The sequence below is a fragment of the Pleurodeles waltl genome, chromosome 4_1 (genome assembly GCF_031143425.1).
Source record: "Pleurodeles waltl isolate 20211129_DDA chromosome 4_1, aPleWal1.hap1.20221129, whole genome shotgun sequence".
NCBI lineage: Eukaryota > Metazoa > Chordata > Amphibia > Caudata > Salamandridae > Pleurodeles > Pleurodeles waltl.
The window spans coordinates 49271182-49295289 of record NC_090442.1 but is presented as its reverse complement, the minus strand read 5'-3'; the positions used below and the strand labels follow the sequence as shown (position 1 = coordinate 49295289).

Genomic DNA, 24108 nt, shown 5'->3' with positions numbered 1-24108 from the left:
ATTGGTCTGGGTGTACCACCGAGGTGATTACCCTACGGAGGCGCATCGCCAAGACCTTCGCCAGTACCTGTGCCTCCACATTTAATAATGAAATGAGGCAGTATGGGGAGCACTCCGTTGGGGATTTATTTTTCTTTGGGATCACCACTATTGTTGCCATCCTCTGGTCCAAGGGTAGCCTGCCCACCCTGAGGGCCTCCTTATACATGGCCAAGAGATGGGAGGACAATTTGAAAGCTAATCCCTTGTAAATTTCTACTTGGAGACCATTAGGGCCCAGTGCCTTTCTAGGTTGCAGGGATCTCAGCGCGACTGTGATCTCCCCTTCGGACAGAGCACTCTCCAAAACCTCGCTATCCGATTTGGTCAAGGTTTGGATTGGTATGTGTCAGGAATAAGGCTGTGCGTGGTCCAGGACCCGCCCTGACCTCTGCTTTGCGTCTTTGCGGCGCGCCATGCGCGCCGCTTGTCATCCCTGCTTGCTCCAGAAGTGGTCATCAGCGTCGCCTGCCCTGTGGTAAAGCTCACGTAGCTGCAGGGTCAGGACTTTGGTGGACAAGATGCACTTATCAATGCCATTCTATGAATGGACTACAACTCCCAAGTTTTTAGAGGCAGCGGCCATCTTGGGGTGTGGCAGGCCTATAAAGCCCAACCACACCCAAGCACATTGCTCACTATTTTGAAGACTTCGGTGCAGTCGGACCTCGTGGGGAGTTCCTCTGAAGAAAGCGGATTTCCTGCTTGGCAGAGTGGCAGCATGCCAGAGTATCCTTGTTTCCATGGTGAATTCAAAAACGAGTAGGTCGTACTCGTATCAGTAAGGTCTTGATGAGTCAAATCTTGAAGGGGGTTGTTTACTCCCAAAAGTAAAGCGCCCCTTAGCAAAAAGAGCAAAATGCTTTAGACCAAAAGTAAAGCGCTCCTGGCACGACGATCAAAGTGCTTCAGGCCACCCGAGTAAAGCGCTCTTGGCACAATGATCAAAGCGCTTCAGGCCACACGGGTAAAGCGCCCCTTAGCACAACGAGCAAAGCGCTTCAGGCTAAATGAGTAAAGTGCCCTTAGCACGACAATCAAAGCGCTTCAGGCTAAACGAGTAAAGCGCCCTTGGCATGATAATCAAAGCGCTTCAGGCCAAACGAGGAAAGCATCCTTGCCACGACAATCAAAGCGCTTCAGGCCACACGAGTAAAGCGCCCTTGGCACGACAATCAAAGCGCTCCAGGCCACACGAGGAAAGCGCCCTTGGCACGACAAGCAAAGCGCTTCAGGCCACACGGGTAAAGCGCCCCTTAGCACAACGAGCAAAGCGCTTCAGGCTAAATGAGTAAAGTGCCCTTAGCACGACAATCAAAGCGCTTCAGGCTAAACGAGTAAAGCGCCCTTGGCATGATAATCAAAGCGCTTCAGGCCAAACGAGGAAAGCATCCTTGCCACGACAATCAAAGCGCTTCAGGCCACACGAGTAAAGCGCCCTTGGCACGACAATCAAAGCGCTCCAGGCCACACGAGGAAAGCGCCCTTGGCACGACAAGCAAAGCGCTTCAGGCCACACGAGTAAAGCGCCCTTGGCACAACAATCAAAGTGCTTCAGGCCACACGAGTAAAGCGCTCTTGGCACAATCATCAAAGTGCTTCAGACAAAACGAGTAAAGCGCCGCTTGACACGACGAGCAAAGAGCTTCAGGCAAAACAAGTAGAAGCGCCCCTGGCATAATGAGTAAAGCGATTCATGCATGACGATCAAAGCGCTTCAAGTTCAATTAGTAAAACTTTTCAGGCCTCAGTTGCAAATGTGAAAGCGCTTGAGAAAAGCAAGCTGTAGTTTCATTGTTTTTTGGGAAGTACAGTATTTGAGATACATATTTAAATCTTTGTGCATTTCTAGGCTGAGATCAAACGTTTATGTTATGAAAGCATAATTGTTACATGGTTAATATTCAGAGTATGACCATAGTCCAAAGCTCTTGCCATCTTTAGGTACAGAGAATGCAGTTCGTTCTTGTTCCATGATTCAAAGAAGGGGCTACACCCAGTTCACAAAGGGTCTCAATCCAATATCACGGAGATGCCTTTGTTCCAGAGTCTATTGGTGAGATTATACTGTTATGAAAGAGTATATGCATATTTGTCCTAACCATTTTCTTTTCAGATCTCTCTCCCTGCAGTTCCCTACCCTAATTCTCTTCCCCCCGCCTGGCTTCATCAATACTCTGCGCTCTGATAGCTTTCTGAGTTGATGATGCCGGGAGGTGGGCATTTTGGTCAGCAGCGTGCAGATCCCGAGGAAAGGGCACTGTGACAGAATCGTGAGCCAACGAGTTTATACTTTCCTCTTGGTCTGTACGTGAGCTGCGCAAAATGGCCACCTTAGACACCCTTATGCAAGTAGTCACTCAAATGCAAAGGGATTTAACAGACTCAAAATTTTTTACAACCGATTTAATTAACAAAGTAACCCAGCTACAGAGTAAGGTGGATGGGTCAGAACCTGAGTCTCGTCCTATGCATTCCACACCTACTAACATAGCTGTGAACGTGCCGACACAAATTCCTCTGGCTGCACCAGAAAGTTTTTCTGGGGATCCCAATAAGGTTCAAGTTTTTCTCACACAGGTGGGAGTACACTTTACATGCCGTCCCACTGCCTTTCCGGATGCACAATCTAGAATTGGATTCCTTATATCCTATCTGAATGGTGATGCAGCTACTTGGGCAGTGCCATTAGTCCGATTAGATAGTCCCCTTTTGTATAATCTGCATCGTTTTGTGGAGGAATTTGAAAAGGTATTTGAAAGGTGCTCAATTACCATGTCTGCAGACAAAGAGTTACTAGAGTTACACCAAGGAAACAAAGACTTGATAACGTTTTTTGTCACACTTCAACCGGTTAGTAGTGGAAACCGCTTGGCCAGAGGAAAAAAGGTCAGCAGTGTTTTATCAAGGACTAAAAGACAAACTGAAAGACGTTTTGGCCCAAACTGAACCGCAACCGAAAACTTGTACTGATTTAATTAATCTAACCCTGCGGCTAGACCATACACTCACAGAAAGAAAAGGAGTAAGGAAAGGCCCAACTGGCGAATGGAAAGGTTTAGACACCCCCAGTTGTCCTCAGACCCTAATATAGAACCAATAGATATCGGAACTATTTGTCCACCTTTGACCAAAGAGGAGAAAGATATACGATGAAGAAATGGACAGTGTCTGTACTGTGGAAAAAAGAGTCATTTCGTAAAGGAATGTCAAGTGAAACCCAAAGGTAAACTTGATCCAACACTTGTGGCAAAGAAAAAGATAGCGGTTGCTTTGAAAAATACACAGGAAAACTAATGTGCCCAAGAAAAAACAAAGGGGACCTCTTGGGCAAATTGACGATCCCTTCAGTGTGTTCTTGTACAAATCGTTATGGCAAACATTTCAGATTTCTAGCACAACTAACTGTACAGGGAAAACGTCATACTGTACAAGTTCTAATTGATTCAGGGGCAACAGGAAATTTTGTGGACCAACAAACTGCACTAGACTTGCAAATACCTAGTGTCAAGAAAAAGGTTCCTGAAGTTGTTTATGCAGTCGATGGTAGTGAATTGGCAGGAGGCCCTGTTACTATGCAAACCTCACGAATGCAAATGATTTGCAAAAATGATGGGAATCTGAACCACTGTGAGATAATTCGCTTCGATATAATCAAGCACCCAAATATGGTTTTATCTTAGGAATGCCGTGGTTAATGTTACACAATCCATGCATATAATGGCGCAACCAGGTTTTGCATTTTTCTTCTTCCTCTTGTTTAAACAAGTGTCTTCAACCAAGAAGAGACAAAGAAGGGAATCCTCAACACACTATTGCTACTGCAGCAGAGAAGGAAATTGATCTGCCACAACAGTATTCAGAATATACTGACGTTTTCTGTGAAAAGAAAGCGAGCTCATTACCACCTCACAGGTTGTACGACTGCCAGATCGATCTTGTACCCGGCGCCAATATACCAAATTGTAGAATCTATGCATTATCGGAGAAAGAAAACCAAGTCCTACGAGAATTCCTCGATCAATACTTAGCCAACGAGCTAATTAGGCCATCATGATCTCCAGCGGCTTCTCTGCTGTTTTTCGTACTCAAAGCCAATGGTGAATTGAGACCTTGTATTGACTTTAGAGCGAAAAACAAGATTACTGTTAAAAATAAATACCCACTACCCCTCATACCAGTCTTATTAGATCAAGTAAAATCAGCAGTTATTTACACAAACTTGATTTACGAGATGCTTATCACCTAGTTCGAATTCGAGAGGGAGATGAGTGGAAAACGGCTTTTAAAACTCGTTATGGTCTCTTTGAGTATCTAGTGATGCCGCTTGGTCTATGTAATGCCCCAGTAGCTTTTCAATATTTCCTAAACGATGTTCTGAGAGAATACCTAGACATCTTTGTCATCGTTTATATTGACGATATACTGATCTATTCAAACTCAGAAGAAATTCATGAAGAACATGTAACAAAGGTGTTACAAACTCTACGAAACCATAATTTGTTTTGCAAATTAAGTAAATGCGAATTTCATACCAAAGAAGTAGAATTGTTGGGAGTCATTTTAACACCTGACGGCATTCAAATGACTGAGAGAAAAATTCAGGCTGTAGCAGAATGGCCCACACCTAAATCAGTACGTGACATTCAATGTTTTTTGGGCTTTGCTAATTTTTACCGACGCTTCATCCACTGTGTGGGGCCTCCCCTTGGTCCAGATATAATCCAATTTCTCGATCCCTATAAGTTCCCATTTTGAAAGACCCCTCAACCTGCCAACTTCAGACAAAAGGTTGCTTTCCCACAGTGGGGTTTGTTCCGTCAGTTTTCCTGTCCATCCCAGGAGGCGAGGAGCCACTTTCCATATGTCAGCCACCGTTTGTGTGTGGATCAGGAGTGTTGCGCATGGCTTGGTTCTGTACAAGACAGGCAGGTAGCCTCTAGGTCCCATAGCCGCCCTCTCCACCCACACTGAGAGCTCCTGGCGGTCATCGTAAACCCAGTACTTAATCACCACCAGCTGAGAGGCCCAGTAACATTTCAGGATGTCAGGGACTGCCAGTTCTCCATCGTCCACCCCCTCTGTGGCTTAGTTAGTGCAACCCTGGCCAGTCCTTCATTCCAGAGCAGGAGCCGCACTTCATGGTCTATCTTCTGGAAGAAGAAGAAAGGGACTGAGAATGGTGTATTTTGCAATGCGTAGAGAAGGCCTTGCAAGGCCATCATTTTAAAGAGGACAGCCCTGCCCATCAAGGACAGTGGAAGCGCCCACTGGTGGCTCATGTCTCAGTGATGTCGTTCTAGGATATAGGAAGGCCTGTGCATCCGTAGTGATATGGATTCCCACATAGGTGAAACTCTCTTGTGGTATAGTGAGGGACAGTATTCTAGGCAGTTGCGGTACCTCCCCCATCCCCTCTCTCCAGCCAGGAGGAACAGATAGGACTTAGGACTTGCTCCAATTTACACGGTAACCAGAGTGGTCACTGAAAATCCAGAAGATCTGTAAAGCCCTGTCAGTTGACCTAGTGGGATTACTAAGGAACAAAAGGATATCGTCTGCATAGAGGGAGTTCCATTCGTCCCAGTCAGGATCCCCCTCCATGCCCCAGATCAGAGAGTCTGCCTGTACCCAGGCCGCTAGGGGTTCCAATGCTTGGGCGAATAACATGGGGGATAGCAGACAGCCCTTTCCGGTACCCGTGCCCAGGGTGAATATTCAAGTGAGCACCCCATTAACTTTGACCCAAGCCATAGGGTTTGTGTATAGGAGGCGCACCCAGGCGCAGAACTTAGGGCCAAACCCCAGTCGTCTCAGAGTGGCAAAGAGGTCCCATTCAATACTGTTGAAAGCCATCTTTGCGTCCAATGACTGTACCACTGCAGGAGCACTCCCGGTCGACCTAGTCAGGTGTAGTAAACCATACAACCTTCTCAAATTTAAGTGCGTCCCTCTATGGGGCATAAACCCAGATTGGTCTGGGTGTACCACCGAGGTGATTACCCTACGGAGGCGCATCGCCAAGACCTTCGCCAGTACCTGTGCCTCCACATTTAATAATGAAATGAGGCAGTATGGGGAGCACTCCGTTGGGGATTTATTTTTCTTTGGGATCACCACTATTGTTGCCATCCTCTGGTCCAAGGGTAGCCTGCCCACCCTGAGGGCCTCCTTATACATGGCCAAGAGATGGGAGGACAATTTGAAAGCTAATCCCTTGTAAATTTCTACTTGGAGACCATTAGGGCCCAGTGCCTTTCCAGGTTGCAGGGATCTCAGCGCGACTGTGATCTCCCCTTCGGACAGAGCACTCTCCAAAACCTCGCTATCCGATTTGGTCAAGGTTTGGATTGGTATGTGTCAGGAATAAGGCTGTGCGTGGTCCAGGACCCGCCCTGACCTCTGCCTTGCGTCTTTGCGGCGCGCCATGCGCGCCGCTTGTCATCCCTGCTTGCTCCAGAAGTGGTCATCAGCGTCGCCTGCCCTGTGGTAAAGCTCACGTAGCTGCAGGGTCAGGACTTTGGTGGACAAGATGCACTTATCAATGCCATTCTATGAATGGACTACAACTCCCAAGTTTTTAGAGGCAGCGGCCATCTTGGGGTGTGGCAGGCCTATAAAGCCCAACCACACCCAAGCACATTGCTCACTATTTTGAAGACTTCGGTGCAGTCGGACCTCGTGGGGAGTTCCTCTGAAGAAAGCGGATTTCCTGCTTGGCAGAGTGGCAGCATGCCAGAGTATCCTTGTTTCCATGGTGAATTCAAAAACGAGTAGGTCGTACTCGTATCAGTAAGGTCTTGATGAGTCAAATCTTGAAGGGGGTTGTTTACTCCCAAAAGTAAAGCGCCCCTTAGCAAAAAGAGCAAAATGCTTTAGACCAAAAGTAAAGCGCTCCTGGCACGACGATCAAAGTGCTTCAGGCCACCCGAGTAAAGCGCTCTTGGCACAATGATCAAAGCGCTTCAGGCCACACGGGTAAAGCGCCCCTTAGCACAACGAGCAAAGCGCTTCAGGCTAAATGAGTAAAGTGCCCTTAGCACGACAATCAAAGCGCTTCAGGCTAAACGAGTAAAGCGCCCTTGGCATGATAATCAAAGCGCTTCAGGCCACACGAGGAAAGCATCCTTGCCACGACAATCAAAGCGCTTCAGGCCACACGAGTAAAGCGCCCTTGGCACGACAATCAAAGCGCTCCAGGCCACACGATGAAAGCGCCCTTGGCACGACAAGCAAAGCGCTTCAGGCCACACGAGTAAAGCGCCCTTGGCACAACAATCAAAGTGCTTCAGGCCACACGAGTAAAGCGCTCTTGGCACAATGATCAAAGTGCTTCAGACAAAACGAGTAAAGCGCCTCTTGACACAACGAGCAAAGAGCTTCAGGCAAAACAAGTAGAAGCTCCCCTGGCATAATGAGTAAAGCGATTCATGCATGACGATCAAAGCGCTTCAAGTTCAATTAGTAAAACTTTTCAGGCCTCAGTTGCAAATGTGAAAGCGCTTGAGAAAAGCAAGCTGTAGTTTCATTGTTTTTTGGGAAGTACAGTATTTGAGATACATATTTAAATCCTTGTGCATTTCTAGGCTGAGATCAAACGTTTATGTTATGAAAGCATAATTGTTACATGGTTAATATTCAGAGTATGACCATAGTCCAAAGCTCTTGCCATCTTTAGGTACAGAGAATGCAGTTCGTTCTTGTTCCATGATTCAAAGAAGGGGCTACACCCAGTTCACAAAGGGTCTCAATCCAATATCACGGAGATGCCTTTGTTCTAGAGTCTATTGGTGAGATTATACTGTTATGAAAGAGTATATGCATATTTGTCCTAACCATTTTCTTTTCAGATCTCTCTCCCTGCAGTTCCCTACCCTAATTCTCTTCCCCCCGCCTGGCTTCATCAATACTCTGCGCTCTGATAGCTTTCTGAGTTGATGATGCCGGGAGGTGGGCATTTTGGTCAGCAGCGTGCAGATCCCGAGAAAAGGGCACTGTGACAGAATCGTGAGCCAACGAGTTTATACTTTCCTCTTGGTCTGTACGTGAGCTGCGCAAAATGGCCACCTTAGACACCCTTATGCAAGTAGTCACTCAAATGCAAAGGGATTTAACAGACTCAAAAAATGTTACAGCCGATTTAATTAACAAAGTAACCCAGCTACAGAGTAAGGTGGATGGGTCAGAACCTGAGTCTCGTCCTATGCATTCCACACCTACTAACATAGCTGTGAACGTGCCGACACAAATTCCTCTGGCTGCACCAGAAAGTTTTTCTGGGGATCCCAATAAGGTTCAAGTTTTTCTCACACAGGTGGGACTACACTTTACATGCCGTCCCACTGCCTTTCCGGATGCACAATCTAGAATTGTATTCCTTATATCCTATCTGAATGGTGATGCAGCTACTTGGGCAGTGCCATTAGTCCGATTAGATAGTCCCCTTTTGTATAATCTGCATCGTTTTGTGGAGGAATTTGAAAAGGTATTTGAAAGGTGCTCAATTACCATGTCTGCAGACAAAGAGTTACTAGAGTTACACCAAGGAAACAAAGACTTGATAACGTTTTTGTCACACTTCAACCGGTTAGTAGTGGAAACCGCTTGGCCAGAGGAAAAAAGGTCAGCAGTGTTTTATCAAGGACTAAAAGACAAACTGAAAGACGTTTTGGCCCAAATTGAACCGCAACCGAAAACTTGTACTGATTTAATTAATTTAACCCTGCGGCTAGACCATACACTCACAGAAAGAAAAGGAGTAAGGAAAAAAGGGGAAAGGCCCAACTGGCGAATGGAAAGGTTTAGACACCCCCAGTTGTCCTCAGACCCTAATATAGAACCAATAGATATCGGAACTATTTGTCCACCTTTGACCAAAGAGGAGAAAGATATACGATGAAGAAATGGACAGTGTCTGTACTGTGGAAAAAAGAGTCATTTCGTAAAGGAATGTCAAGTGAAACCCAAAGGTAAACTTGATCCAACACTTGTGGCAAAGAAAAAGATAGCGGTTGCTTTGAAAAATACACAGGAAAACTAATGTGCCCAAGAAAAAACAAAGGGGACCTCTTGGGCAAATTGACGATCCCTTCAGTGTGTTCTTGTACAAATCGTTATGGCAAACATTTCAGATTTCTAGCACAACTAACTGTACAGGGAAAACGTCATACTGTACAAGTTCTAATTGATTCAGGGGCAACAGGAAATTTTGTGGACCAACAAACTGCACTAGACTTGCAAATACCCAGTGTCAAGAAAAAGGTTCCTGAAGTTGTTTATGCAGTCGATGGTAGTGAATTGGCAGGAGGCCCTATTACTATGCAAACCTCACGAATGCAAATGATTTGCAAAAATGATGGGAATCTGAACCACTGTGAGATAATTCGCTTCGATATAATCAAGCACCCAAATATGGTTTTATCTTAGGAATGCCGTGGTTAATGTTACACAATCCATGCATATAATGGCGCAACCAGGTTTTGCATTTTTCTTCTTCCTCTTGTTTAAACAAGTGTCTTCAACCAAGAAGAGACAAAGAAGGGAATCCTCAACACACTATTGCTACTGCAGCAGAGAAGGAAATTGATCTGCCACAACAGTATTCAGAATATACTGACGTTTTCTGTGAAAAGAAAGCGAGCTCATTACCACCTCACAGGTTGTACGACTGCCAGATCGATCTTGTACCCGGTGCCAATATACCAAATTGTAGAATCTATGCATTATTGGAGAAAGAAAACCAAGTCCTACGAGAATTCCTCGATCAATACTTAGCCAACGAGCTAATTAGGCCATCATGATCTCCAGCGGCTTCTCTGCTGTTTTTCGTACTCAAAGCCAATGGTGAATTGAGACCTTGTATTGATTTTAGAGCGAAAAACAAGATTACTGTTAAAAATAAATACCCACTACCCCTCATACCAGTCTTATTAGATCAAGTAAAATCAGCAGTTATTTACACAAACTTGATTTACGAGATGCTTATCACCTAGTTCGAATTCGAGAGGGAGATGAGTGGAAAATGGCTTTTAAAACTCGTTATGGTCTCTTTGAGTATCTAGTGATGCCGCTTGGTCTATGTAATGCCCCAGTAGCTTTTCAATATTTCCTAAACGATGTTCTGAGAGAATACCTAGACATCTTTGTCATCGTTTATATTGACGATATACTGATCTATTCAAACTCAGAAGAAATTCATGAAGAACATGTAACAAAGGTGTTACAAACTCTACGAAACCATAATTTGTTTTGCAAATTAAGTAAATGCGAATTTCATACCAAAGAAGTAGAATTGTTGGGAGTCATTTTAACACCTGACGGCATGCAAATGACTGAGAGAAAAATTCAGGCTGTAGCAGAATGGCCCACACCTAAATCAGTACGTGACATTCAATGTTTTTTGGGCTTTGCTAATTTTTATCGACGCTTCATCCATCACTTCTCCCAAAAGGTAGCACCAATCACCAAATTGCCAAGGAAAAAGGCCGTCTTCAACTGGTCCCAAGAGACAGAGAAGGTATTTCAAGAGTTAAAAAAGGCTTTTACTTCAGCTCCCATTCTAGCTCATCCCAATTGTACATTTGGCTGACTAGTGGCTGCCCCTTTCCAAGTCCTGTATTTGTTTCTCCAAAGCGTCAAGTTTTGCGCTTTAGTCCCTTTTGGCTCCCGCTATCATTGAGATTGCCTGCCCTCGTAGCACTGTTTTGAACGCCCCCCACAGTGTGCCATGGAACTGGACTGTCCCCTCGTTGTCATGAAAATAAAGCTCTGTTGTCTTTCTGAGAAGTGCCATTTTATTCTTATCTTTAAAATGCCTGGGGTCTATGTGGGGCAACACCACCTGCTTAGGAAGCAGCCCCCGGAAGGTTAATGTCAGAGGTGTGTGGTCAGAGATGCCCCTCGCTTCATGTCTGGCCCCATAAACTTATAGGGTATAGAAATAGTCTAGACGGGAGGCACTGGCGTGTGCCTCTAAGTGGAAGGTGTATTTACGGCTCAGGGGGTTGCGGAGTCTCCACTGATTAGTAAGACCCACCACATCTAGAAAATCTGGCAGGGGAGAGGGCCTGGCCTCCCCGGTGGCAGAGCTTGTTCTGTTCACTGCAGGGTCTGCCACGGCGTTGCAGTCCCCTCCTATCAGTAATATCCGGGTTGGTAGTCTCATCAGCATAGTACTGATGTCGGGTAGTGTCTGCGTGTGCATCCTAGGTAGGATATATATCTGTTTCCACAGCACTATCATTAGTATGTGTAGCACTGTATCCCTGCTATCAACCACCAACATGCAAACGAATAACAACCTATGTCCAAAATATGTCCCCAACTCCCCCTCCCAGCCCCTCTGCAAGGTGGACCTGCAACTGCACACCCGCAAATCATGCAGAGTGCCTGTCACCCCAAAAAGAAACAAGAAATGTAAGAGAGTGGCTTGCCTGCTACTTAATAGACTGTTGTTTTCTTACACAGCGAGCGGCCATCTCACCTACGAATGTTTCAGATCTGCTCCCCCCCCACGAATCCCCTGTTTCTCACCACCAAGTCGGGAGTGCTGCTGCATGTCCCGTATGTCCTTGGTGTCCTTTCGGGGCAGGTCATCCCCTGGATCTCCACATGTGTCAGTGTTCCTCCGATTCACGGTTGGAGGTGCTGCGGTCGTCTCTTGTCGTGGCATTCTTTTTACTATTTTGTTTTTTCCTGCATGACATGCCAGCCCTGCAACCAGCTTCATGTATCATCCGGTGTATCAAAATGCCAGCTCTTGCCGTCCTCCATGACTTGCAGCTTCGCCTGGAACATCATCATATATTTCACATTGGCTTCCCAAAGGCCAATTTTGACCCCTATAAAGCTGCGTTGCTGGAATATTTTCGTACTGGATGGTATCTTTCGTTCGAGCAGCTTGGAGAATGGCATCCCAGTCCCTAAAATTAAAAATCCTAGCTATTACGGTCCAGGCCGGCGCACTGTGCCTAGGCGGAGGGATGGGTGTTCTGTGTGCTCTCTCCACCGAGAAGTGGGAGTGTCTTTTTGGCGCTAGGTATTTAGTGATGAACTCCTCCACAAAGAGTTTGACACTGGGCCCTTCCGCTTTTTCTGGGACGCCCACGATTCTAATGCTAATATGGCTTGCCCTGCCTTTCTTATCCTCTAGGCTGGCCGCCATTTACTTATGTTCCTGCTCGAGGTCGCTGACTTTTTCCACCAGCGATTTCATGCTGCTCTGTGTCCACTCACAATGGATTCCGTCGAGGTCACTTTCTCTGACAATTTCTGGTAGTCTGCCCACAAAAGGGCCACGTTGATGGTTACTGCGTCTAGTTTGGCTCTATAGTCCCCTTCAGGTCTCTAATGGCTGCCATAATTTCCTTGAGAGAGGGTTCCTCTCCCCCGGGCCCTGACTCCTCCTGTCTACCCCACCCCCACCCCCCACTGTGGGGCAGAGACTGCCACAGTGTATATGTCCATTTTGTTGGCCTGGTGCGGGTGCCCCCGTGTCCTCCTACCATGCCAAGTCCTGGGGTCGTCTGCCTCGGGGTCCAGTTCCCCCAGATTAATAGGGTTTCAGAGTCTCAGCGTTCTTCACCTCCCAAACCCAGGAAAATATGTCCCCCTCTCCGGGAAGGGAGGACCAGCGATCCAGTGGCGCAACAGTCAGTCGGTGATCATGACCTGCAGTCTCCAGGCTGAACTCCTCGAGACTTTTACAGTCGTCAGAGTGTGGTGTCCAGCGCCCACTGGGCCAGCCCTAGATCGCTGTTTCTCTCCCCTTTCTCCTCCACACCAGGTCTACTGTGCACCAGGGACATGCACATGGGCCATTGAAAGCTGGACCCCCAGCTAATCTTACACAGGGGCTCATGTGTCCCTCATCATAAGGCTCCCCCCAGGGGAGGGCAGGGTGTCAGGCAGGCCCAATCTCCAGGTGCCTCTGCACCACTCTCTGTGTCTGTCCGTGGGTCATGTCGGAGCCGAGCACTTTTCCTTCTGTGGCAGCCCAACTGTTACTCAGGGGCCGCACGCTCGGCTGCCCACAACCCGGGTCAGGGGCATCACATCTTCAGCCAGCCACTCTTTCCTTATCCAGTCAGGGATGGGAACGCGCTCGCTGCAAGGACTGCGTAGGCCACTCCACCTGCCTCTTTCTCCTCACTGTGTCTTGGGGGCTTCCATTCACAGCTGGCATGTCAGCACCTTCATAAAGCCCAGAGGAGGCGTGGGGGTGCCAAATAGATCCGGATAAGTTGTTCGAACTTAGGATGGCCTGGATCGATGCTACAGAGCCGCCTTAGGTTGAGGCCATTTTCTTCAGCACCAAGCCCCCCAACCCCCAGGTCTTCATTCTTTTTTTTTTTTTTTCTTTTTTTTTTTATTTGCTTTTAAACCCGGACATAACAAGTCCGGAGAAATAATGTAACTCAGGCAATAACTCTCAATCAGATACAGGATAAATATGTATGTTAGATAACAGGAGAGAATCACCCTCATCTCCCAACACCCCCAACATTTTTTATGACACAATCCTTCAATAAGCACTCTTTCCTATAATGTGTTCCCACGTCCCTCCGATCAGATTTTATTCGGGAGCCCCTTGGCTGTGATGATCTTTCTATGTCTATCCTGTCAGTCCTCTGGTCCTTGGTATCTTCCTGACTATATCTCCAGTGAGTAGTATGTTATCCAGTCCCCCCATATCTTTTGAAATTTCTGCGGGCATCCCCTATTTATGTATGTAGTTTTTTGTCCCATCATGAATCCGTCCATCCCTTTTCTCCAAGTATTCAAAGTCGGCCGGGTCTGGGATCCCCATTGTTGAGCTATGTCTTGTTTCGCAACCATCAGTCCAAGTCTGCATAGCAGAAGCTTCCTTCTGGGTTAATCTATGTCATTAGGGATGCCCAGGAGTATGTATTTGGGATCTGGGGGAATCCTCTCGTTCAGTACCCCTGAGAGTTCCCCCAATACCCCATCCCAGAACTCCCTTATCACCGGGCAATCCCATATGACGTGTAGAAAGGAGCCGGTCTTGCAACAGCATCTAGCACATTTTGGGTGTCTGGTCCTCCCCATTTTGTATAATCTGTGTGGGTCGTAATATACTCTGTGTAGTATTTTGAATTGGATCAAGCGAAGTCTGGATCTTATTGCCACCTCCCTTGGGAACATCAGTGCAGCCTCCCAGTCTATTTCTTCCATTTGTCCTACGTCCTTCTCCCATTTGGTACGTAGGTTTATTAGTGTATTTGGCATGTTGTTATTAATGGATTTGTATACCAGCGATGTTGCTCTCTCCATTATTTCATTTGTTAGCAGGCGGTTTTGAAGGGGGGAGTATTCCACGATATCCTGTCCCGCAAGCCCTTCTTTCCCCCACGCATGTCTCAATCTTATATATTGGAAATATTGGGGGTCATTACAACATTGGGGGTAAAAGCCGCTTACCGCCGTGCAGAAGACCGCCAACACACCGCCGCGCCCGCGTAATTCCGCCACAGCTATTATGACCCACATCTCGAAATCCGACAAAATTCAGACACCCACACAAGTCCGCCACACCAAAGGCCCCTGCCCCTGTCACCTCTGCTGCCCTCAGTGAGGAGGCCATTTACCTCCTCAGGTCCCTCACTGTTGGGCAGTCTACCATTTTGAATGCCATCCAGGGTGTAGAAAGGGAGTTGCAACACACAAATGCATTCCTGGAGGGCATTCATTCTGGTCAGGCTGCCCTTCATCGAACCGTTCAGACTCTTGCCTCAGCACTGATGGCAGCCATTGTCCCTGTGTCTAGCCTCCCCCCTCCAACTTCCTCCACCCAGACCCAATCCCCTGTACCTCTGCCTATCCCAAGCACACCATCAGACCAGCCTGCACACATCTCAACACACAAGGGAAGCTCAGGCAAACATAAGCACCACACATCCCACAGGCACTCACGCAAGCATCACACACATACAGACACACCAACATCCACTGCCTCCACTGTGTCCCCCTCCTCGTCGTCTCCCTCCCAGTCTCGTCTACACTCACACCTGCATGCACTACCATTACAGCCACTATGTCCCGCACCAGCACACCCACCACCACACCCCGCTCACGTGCACTCACCACCCCCACTACCATTTACACGTCCCCTGTGTCCTCTCCCAGTGTGTCTGTGATGCCCCCTCCCAAGATACAGAAACGCAGGCACACACCCACCCAACAGCCATCCACCTCACAACAACCTCCAGCGCATGCACCTTCACCCAAAGTCACCAAACGTACACCTCCTACAACCACCACCTCTTCCTCCACTCCCAAACCCCCTCCAGCTACCCGTCCCAGTGTCTCCCAAAAACGTTTCCTGTCCACCCTTAACCTATTCCCCCCCCCGTCCAACTCATAGGTCCCGTACTAGCACCTCAGCCAAAAAATCTCCGGGACCAGTGGTGCCTGTTGTTACAGGTATGTGGAGTGCACCGGCCACCAGGCCAGCCAGTGTGGCACGGAGCCACAGCACAGCCAGTCCCCCCCCTGTGAAGCACCAGAAGTTGGACAGTGCCCGGCGGGAGAGGGGGAAGACTCTAGCCAGCCAAGCCGCTCACAGGGGTCCCGGGGGGAGTGTCGACTCAGCTGTGACTCCTCCCAAGGTGGGGAAGGGGCAGAAGAAATCTCCAAAGTCTGGGAGGAGCAGCACGGCGGAGAAGACCGCCATCATCCCCGCTGCCCAGGAGGCCTCCGCCAGCCCCATCGTCACTGCCCAGGAGGCCACCGCCAGAGTCACTGCCCAGGAGGCCACCGCAAGCCCCATCGTCACTGCCCAGGAGGCCACCGCCAAAGTCACTGCCCAGGAAGCCACCGCCAGAGTCACTGCCCAGGAGGCCCCCGCCAGAGTCACTGCCCAGGAGGCCACCGCAAGCCCCATCGTCACTGCCCAGGAGGCCCCCGCCAGAGTCACTGCCCAGGAGGCCACCGCCAGCCCCATCGTCACTGCCCAAGAGGCCACCGCCAGAGTCACTGCCCCAGGGGGCCACCGCCAGAGTCACTGCCCCAGGAGGCCACCGCCAGAGTCACTGCCCAGGAGGCCACCGCCAGCCCCATCGTCACTGCCCAGGAGGCCACCGCCAGAGTCACTGCCCAGGATGCCCCCCCCAGCCACAGCCCAGCTGGCCAGGAGGGCCCCGCAAGCCACAGCCCAGCTGACCCCTGAAGGACCGCCAGCCACAGCCCTGCTGGGCAATGAATGACCGCCTTGGCAAGGACCGCTGAACAGGTCAGACACTGGCAACTCAAGCACCGCTGAACAGGGCAAAGACCGCTATGGAAAGCACCGCTGAACAGGTCAGACACTGGCAACTCAAGCACCGCTGAACAGGCCAAGGACCGCTGAACAGGGCAAAGACCGCCATGGAAAGCACCGCTGAACAGGTCAGACACTGGCAACTCAAGCACCGCTGAACAGGCCAAGGACCGCTGAACAGGGCAAAGACCGCCATGGAAAGCACCGCTAGCGCATTTTCGGCAGGGGCTGTGACGCAACTGGGACCGTCACGGGGTGAGTGCTGCACTCTAGGCACCAGTCCCCCTCCAGAACCACTGGAGACCTGCATCCACTCCGTCTGTCCTGCACATGATGAAGCACTCTGGGCACCAGTCCCCCTCCAGAACCAGTGTAGACCTGCATCCACTCCGTCTGTCCTGCACAGGATGAAGCACTCTGGGCACCAGTCCCCCTCCAGAACCAGTGGAGACCTGAATCCACTTGAGAGACTGTGGCTTTGCACTCCCCAGGATGGTACAGTGGGCAACCCACCCACTGTAGAGACTTGAGAGACTGTGGCTTTGCACTCCCCAGGATTGAACAGTGGGCAACCCACCCACTGTAGAGACTTGAGAGACTGTGGCTTTGCACTCCCCAGGATTGAACAGTGGGCACCCCACCCACTGTAGAGACTTGAGAGACTGTGGCTTTGCACTCCCCAGGATTGAACAGTGGGCAACCCACCCACTGTAGAGACTTGAGAGACTGTGGCTTTGCACTCCCCAGGATTGAACAGTGGGCAACCCACCTACTGTAGAGACTTGAGAGACTGTGGCTTTGCACTCCCCAGGATTGAACAGTGGGCACCCCACCCACTGTAGAGACTTGAGAGACTGTGGCTTTGCACTCCCCAGGATACATCAATGGGCATGGAGCCCCCTCGTGGATCTGGCGTGGTGCACTCATCCGGCTGAGGTGCCCCCCCTTCCCTTCCCCCTGAGGTGCCTGTTGTATTTCTATCTGATGCCCCTGCAGTGTTCTCTCCGTTTGGATCGGGTATCTTGTGTGGGCCTCGCCCATGCATTTTGGGCCCATGGAGTATATTTTGTTTATTGTGTATATATATATGTATATATTTGCTTACTGTATTTTGATATATTACAATGGTTCCACTCATTTCCTTTTGTCTTTGCATTCTTCTGGGGGGGTTGGGGGTGTTACTGTAATGTATAGATAAGCATTGGTGTGTGTGTTGTAGTGGGTGAGGGTCGGGGTGGGGGTTGGGGTGTTGAGTGTGTGTGTCCCTGTTTTTTGCCTCCCCCCTCCCCTATGTCGTAGGTGCAGTACTCACCGTGGTCTTCGCCGCCGGCGTTGATGCTCCTCGTAGAAGAGCAGGAAAACTAGTGTAGGGAGAATATGGAGTTCCGGCTCCATGGTGTTGTCGTTCCTTGTGGAGTGTGTAGAGGTGAGCGTTTTCCCTTTGAAATGGCTGTTTCCGCCGTGTTTTTATCCGCGGTGAATCCGCCCTGGAAAAGGTGGCGGATTGGTAGGTTGTGATACTGTGGGCGGTACATTGTCTTAAGCCTGTCTGTTGGCGGTGACCGCCGCGCTGTTTGTACCGCCGTGGCGGTCGGAGTGTTAAAGTGTCTGTCTTTGTTGGCGGTTTCCGCCACGGTCATAATTGCAATTTTTTTACCGCCGGCCTGTTGGCGGTCTTACCGCCGCTTTAACACCGTCCGCCAGGGTTGTAATGACCACCATTGTGTCTCGTTTAGTGCATATTCTTGTTGTAGAGACTTAAAGGGCATGAGACCGCTATTTAACATCAGGTCTCCAATTTTGGAAATCCCAATCATGTCCCAGACCCTGAAGCCCCTGAGCTTTTTAATTTCCTTTAACCAGCTTCCCTCCCATAACGGGGTCTTCATAGTAGGGCGTCTATACCATCTTATCTTCATATTAGCTCTTTTCCATGCCAGCAAGGTCACTCTCGTGGCTGGTGCGAGGTATCTGGTTCCAGTGCCCTCATATAAAAATTGCTTACAGGATCTCCCCTCCCATTGCAGCCTTTCCAGTCGGAAGTTGGGGTGTTGATCTGCAGCATAGATCCAGTCATTAACATTGACTAGATGGGCCGCCCAGTAATATGCCTCGATGTCAGGCAGCGACAGTCCACCCGCGTATTGACAGCGTTGTAGCGTAGTTAGAGCAACTCGCGGGTATTTTCCTTCCCATAGGAAAAGTCTGATATCCCTGTCTATGGCCTTAAATTGGCTGTTGGGGATTTGGTAGTATGTGTTTTGTAAAGCGTATAGGAACTTTGGTAAGGAGATCATTTTTACCATTGCCACTCGGCCCATTAACGTCAAGGGAAGTGTTTTCCATCTATCAAAATCACTGCTACATTCTCTCGCTATCCTCCCGATATTACGTTCGAGGCATCTATTGGCTTCATGGGTTACATATATTCCTAGATATTTAAATCCTTCCCTCGTGTTTTGTAATTGCATCGACAGAGGTGGGAGGGGTGTCCCTTGTTGTGGTGTATATATAATACCGATTTGTGCCAGTTAATGCAGTATCCCGAATATCTACCATACTCCTCTATCAGGAGAAACAGCCTCGGGAGTGTGATCTCAGGACGAGCGATGTAGAGGAGAACATCATCCGCGTATAGTGAAATGCGTTCCTCCTCTTCTCCTTCCGATCGCAATCTAAAACCAGTTATGTCATCGGAATTTCTGATCTTGCACGCTAGTGATTCCAGTGTGAGGGCAAATAACAGGGGGGACAGAGGGCATCCCTGTCTCGTTCCCCTTCCAATGGGGAATTCTGAGGAGACTACTCCATTCACCCTAACCACGGCTGTGGGCCCTGTGTAAAGCAGTTGTACCCACTTGATATAGTTTGGGCCAAACCCAAATCGTCTCAGGGTCGCCACCAAGAATGGCCAGTGCACTGCATCAAAAGATTTCTCCGCATCCAAAGCCAGGAATAAGTGGGGCTCTGGACGATTCATCACTGCGGCAAGCCATATGTGTGCTCTTCTTAGATTATGTATTGTAGACCTTCCGGGTATGAAGCCGATCTGGTCCATGTGTATTAGTGAAGAGATGACTCTAAGCATCCTGGATGCCAGCACACTAGCTAAAGCCTTGACCTCCACGTTCAACAGGGATATCGGCCTATATGAGGAACATTTATCTTTAGGTCTACCCTCTTTATGTATTACTGCTATCTCAGCCCTTCGTAGGTCTGGGGGGAGCACCCCTTCCTCTCGGGCCTCTAGATACATATTTAATAGGTGAGGAGCCAGTACTTCTCGGAAGCTTTTAAAGATTTCGGCCGGTAATCCGTTCGGGCCCGGTGCTTTACCCGGTCTTAGTCTCGCTAATGCGGCAGATATCTCTTCCACTGTGAGATCTTCCACTAGCTCTTCTCGGTCCACCAAGTCTAACACCGGCATGGCTATCCCATTTAGGTATGTAGTAATGGAATCTATTTCTGCCATTGATCTTGCTCTATAAAATTCTTTAGAATAGCCTGCGAATGTTTCCGCTATGTCGTTATCTTCAGTAGCCCTAGCTCCGTTTTGTGTCTCTATTACTTGGACCCATCTCGCTTCCCTTTCTTTCTTTCCAGGCCATGCCAGAAGCTTCCCAGCTTTGTCCCCTGTTTCATATAGTCTACATTGCGTTGCTCTAAGGCGGGCCTTTGTCTCTTTCTCTGCTAGCTCCTTATACTCAACTTTTGTTAGCTCTAGTTGTCTCAGTAATGGACTTGTGGGCGTATGTGTCGCCTTCCTTTCTATCTCTAGAAGTTTGGCCTCTATATCATCTAATTGCTTATTATCTCTATGTCTTTTTTGGGCAACCAGGTTTTGCGCACTGTCTCTAAGCACTGTCTTGTAGGCTTCCCATAAACTCACTGCCGACCTCACTGAACCTTCATTTTCCTTAAAGTAGAGGTCAGTGTCCAGTCTTAAACCTCTTGCCACTTCTCCATCTTGCATGTCCCATGGACTCAGTCTCCAGCTCTTTCTTTTCTCAGACTTCCCTCCTACAGTGACCAACAGGGGGGAGTGATCTGACAAACCTCTCGCGAGGTATTCTGCCCCTTGTATCTTACCTATTTCCCCCGCTGGTGCAAAAATGTAGTCCAAGCGAGAGAAGACCCTATGGGCTCCCGAGAAGTATGAGTATTTTCTTTCCCCCGGTTGGCTCCTCCTCCATATATCTGTTAGTCCTAGGGAGATTGTAAAATCATACAGTGGGGTGCCCTGACCTACTGTCCGTTTTACCCCTGATCTATCTAATGTTAGGCCCATTACATCATTAAAATCTCCTCCCAAGATATGTAGGGTGGCGGAAGATAGTAATAGTATCTTTGCAATCTTTTCAAGGAGAGGGGACTGTAATCTCGGAGGGGCATACGTGCTTATGAGCAGGATTTCTCGTCATCCCCATACGCCTTCTACTCCTACAAAGCGTCTGTCTGTGTCCTCCCATCTACGTGTGACCCTAAAGGGGGGAGCCTTGCGAATCAGTATTGCCACTCCTCTAGAACCTGATGTGTACCCTGCATGCGCAAATACTACATAGGGGCCTCTTGTTAGAAAACCACATTTTGTACCTTTCAGGTGAGTTTCTTGTGGGAATACTATGTCTGGTTTCTATCGCTTGATATATTGGGACACTATACCTCTCTTTACTTTATCTCCTAGTCCATTTACGTTCCATGTGAGGACACTAAGGGGGTCATTCTAACCCTGGCGGTCGGTGATAAAGCGGCGGCCAACCCGCCAACAGGCAGGCGGTCCAAAAAATTGAATTCTGACCCTGGCGGGAACCGCCAACACAGCCCGCCACATTAACACTCCGACCGCCACGGCGGGCCCGACAAACAGCGCGGCGGTCACCGCCAACAGGCAGGCGGCAGACAATGTACCGCCCACCCTATCACAACTCACCAATCCGCCACCTTTTCCGGGGCGGGAGCCCCGCCGATAAAAACACGGCGGAAACAGACTACGAACGGGAAAACGCTCACCTATACACACTCCACAAGGAAGGAGGACATCATGGAGCCCGAATTACACATCCTACCGGCTATTGTCTACCTGCTCATCTACCAGGATTACGAACGCCGGTGCAGAGACAACGGTGAGTACTGCACCTACGACATAGGGGAGGGGGGAGGAGGAAAGCTTACGGGCACACACATACGCGATACACCCACCCCCCCAACCCACCCCCCCAATACCTACACACCAATGCAGAGCAACAAGTCAGAGTGACACCCCCCAAACCCCCTGGAAGAATGCAAAGACATAATTCAAATGAAGTTTAAAATTTATGTATAAAATAGGTTCATTTAAGTCATGGTAAATATGCCATAAGAAATATACAAAAGAAAAATGAACATAGTGCAAAGTATATACATAGTCAATAAGTCTTGCACAGTGCGTTCAATATCCATAGTCCGTGGGCCAATGTGTACAAACACATGGGCAAAGCCCACACAGGAGACCGGAAACCATTGGAGAGAACACTGCTGGGGCATCAGATGAGAAAACAACAGGCACCTCAGGGGGAAGGGAAAGGGGGGCACCTCAGCCACATGAGTCCACGACGCCAGATCCACGAGGGGCCTCCATGCCCACTGTACCATCCTGGGGAGTGCAAAGCCACAGTCCATCAGATGGATAACCGACTCCACTGGTATTGGAGGAGGCATGGTGCCCAGAGTGCTTCGTGAACACCTGCTCGACACAGAACCGGCACTGTCAATGGACCAGCGGTGCTTGAGACGGCGGTGCCCAGCGGAGCGGTGCTTGAGATGAAGGGCCCAGCGGAGCGGTGCTTGAGATGAAGGGCCCAGCGGAGCGGTGCTTGAGATGAAGGGCCCAGCGGAGCGGTGCTTGAGATGAAGGGCCCAGCGGAGCGGTGCTTGACAGGAAGGGCCCAGCGGAGCGGTGCTTGACAGGAAGGGCCCAGCGGTGCGGTGCTTGAGACAGCGGGGCCCTGTTCAGCGGTGCTCTTCACAGCGGGGCCCTCTTCAGCGGTGCCTGTCTTGGCAGGGCCCCCTTCAGCGGTGCTCCTCACGGCGGGGCCCTGTTCAGCGGTGCCTGTCTTGGCGGGGCCCTCTTCAGCGGTGCTCCTCACGGCGGGGCCCTGTTCAGCGGTGCCTGTCTTTGCGGGGCCCTCTTCAGCGGTGCTCTTCACGGCAGGGCCCTGTTCAGCGGTGCCTGTCTTTGCGGGGCCCTCTTCAGCGGTGCTCTTCACGGCGGGGCCCTGTTCAGCGGTGCTCTTCATGGCGGGCCCTGTGCAGCGGTGCCTGTCTTGGCGGGGCCCTCTTCAGCGGTGCTCCTCACAGCGGGGCCCTGTTCAGCGGTGCCTGTCTTGGCGGGGCCCTCTTCAGCGGTGCTCCTCACGGCGGGGCCCTGTTCAGCGGTGCTCTTCACGGCGGGGCCCTCTTCAGCGGTGCTCTTCACGGCGGGGCCCTCTTCAGCGGTGCTCTTCACGGCGGGGCCCTGTTCAGCGGTGCCTGTCTTGGCAGGGCCCTCTTCAGCGGTGCTCCTCACGGCGGGGCCCTGTTCAGCGGTGCCTGTCTTGGCGGGGCCCTCTTCAGCGGTGCTTGTCCTGTCTTTCAAGGGAGCCAGACCTGGCCAAGACTCCCCGCTTAGTCGCCCTCCGACCTTGCGGTAGCGGGGCCCTCCTGTGATGGAGTCTTGTGCCCGTGGGTGTCGTCCGTCACACCCGGTATGGGGCTGGTGGGGCCCTCCTGGTGCGCTCGGCTGCTGCATGTCTTCTCCGCCCTGCTGCCCTTGCCCTCCTTCGCTGCAGCTCTCGGGCCCTTGCCTCCCTTAGATGATGTGGCAGGTGACGTGGCAAGGCAACTCTCCGTGGTGGCAGCCGTCTCAGGCTTTTCGCGCCGGCCCTTAAGTTTTCTTGTCCTCTTCCCAGGGGGTGGGCTGGCTGTCCCCTTGCTGCTGGCCGATGTTCCTTCCCTAGGAGCTGGTGGACTCCAATAGCCCTGCACTATGGTGATACTAGATGCAGGGCTGGTGGTGGCTGAGGTGCTCTTTGGACTCTTACCAGATGGAGGGGGTGGGTCAGGTGATGCAAAGAGGTTAATTTTGGAGAGGAAAAGTTTTTTAGGAGCAATGGGAACGGTAGGTGCAGTGGGTATGGGAGTGGAGGAAGAGGATGTGGTTGTAGGAGAGTCAAGTGTGCTGTTTTTGGGTGCAGGTGCTTGGGCTGGAGGCTGTCGTGAGGTGGATGGCTGTTGGGTGGGTGGCTGCCTGCATTTGTGTGGTTTGGAAGAGGGGGTGACAGACACAGTGGGAGAGGACACAGGGGACGTGTAAATGGCAGTGGGGGTGGTGACTGCACGTGTGCTGACTGTAATGGAGGGTGTGCTGGTGATGGAAGTACTGGCTGATGGTGGTGTGCATGCAGGTGTGAGTAGAGACGTCACAGGGAGGGAGGAGGGAGACGAGGAGGAGGGGGACACAGAGGTGGTAGTGACTGTTGGCATGTCTGCATCTGGATGTTGTTTGTGTGAATGCTTGTGGGATCTGTGGTGCTTATGTCTGGATGAGCTGCCCTTGGGTGTTGAGGTGTGTGCAGGCTGGTCTGATGGTGTGGATGGGATAGGCTGAGGAACAGGAGACTGGGACTGGGTGGAGGGAGTTAGAAGAGGGAGGCTGGAGACAGGGACAATGGCTGCCGTCAGTGCTGAGGCCAGAGCGTTGAACGATCGCTGATGGGCAGCCTGACCCGAATGAATGCCCTCCAGGTATGCATTGCTCAGATGCACCTCCCTTTCCA

At 50.1% G+C, this 24108-nt stretch overlaps 1 protein-coding gene across 1 annotated transcript in view; it reads right to left on the bottom strand.

Moving 5' to 3' along the window:
• The window catches only part of LOC138286972 (uncharacterized), a 248419-nt gene that overhangs the window by 66579 nt on the left and 157732 nt on the right, over positions 1 to 24108 (bottom strand). The window contains exon 17 of the mRNA XM_069227341.1: positions 19170 to 20335. Within this exon, the coding sequence (XP_069083442.1) occupies positions 19170 to 20335 (1166 nt within the window). The remainder of the gene's footprint in view (positions 1 to 19169; positions 20336 to 24108) is intronic.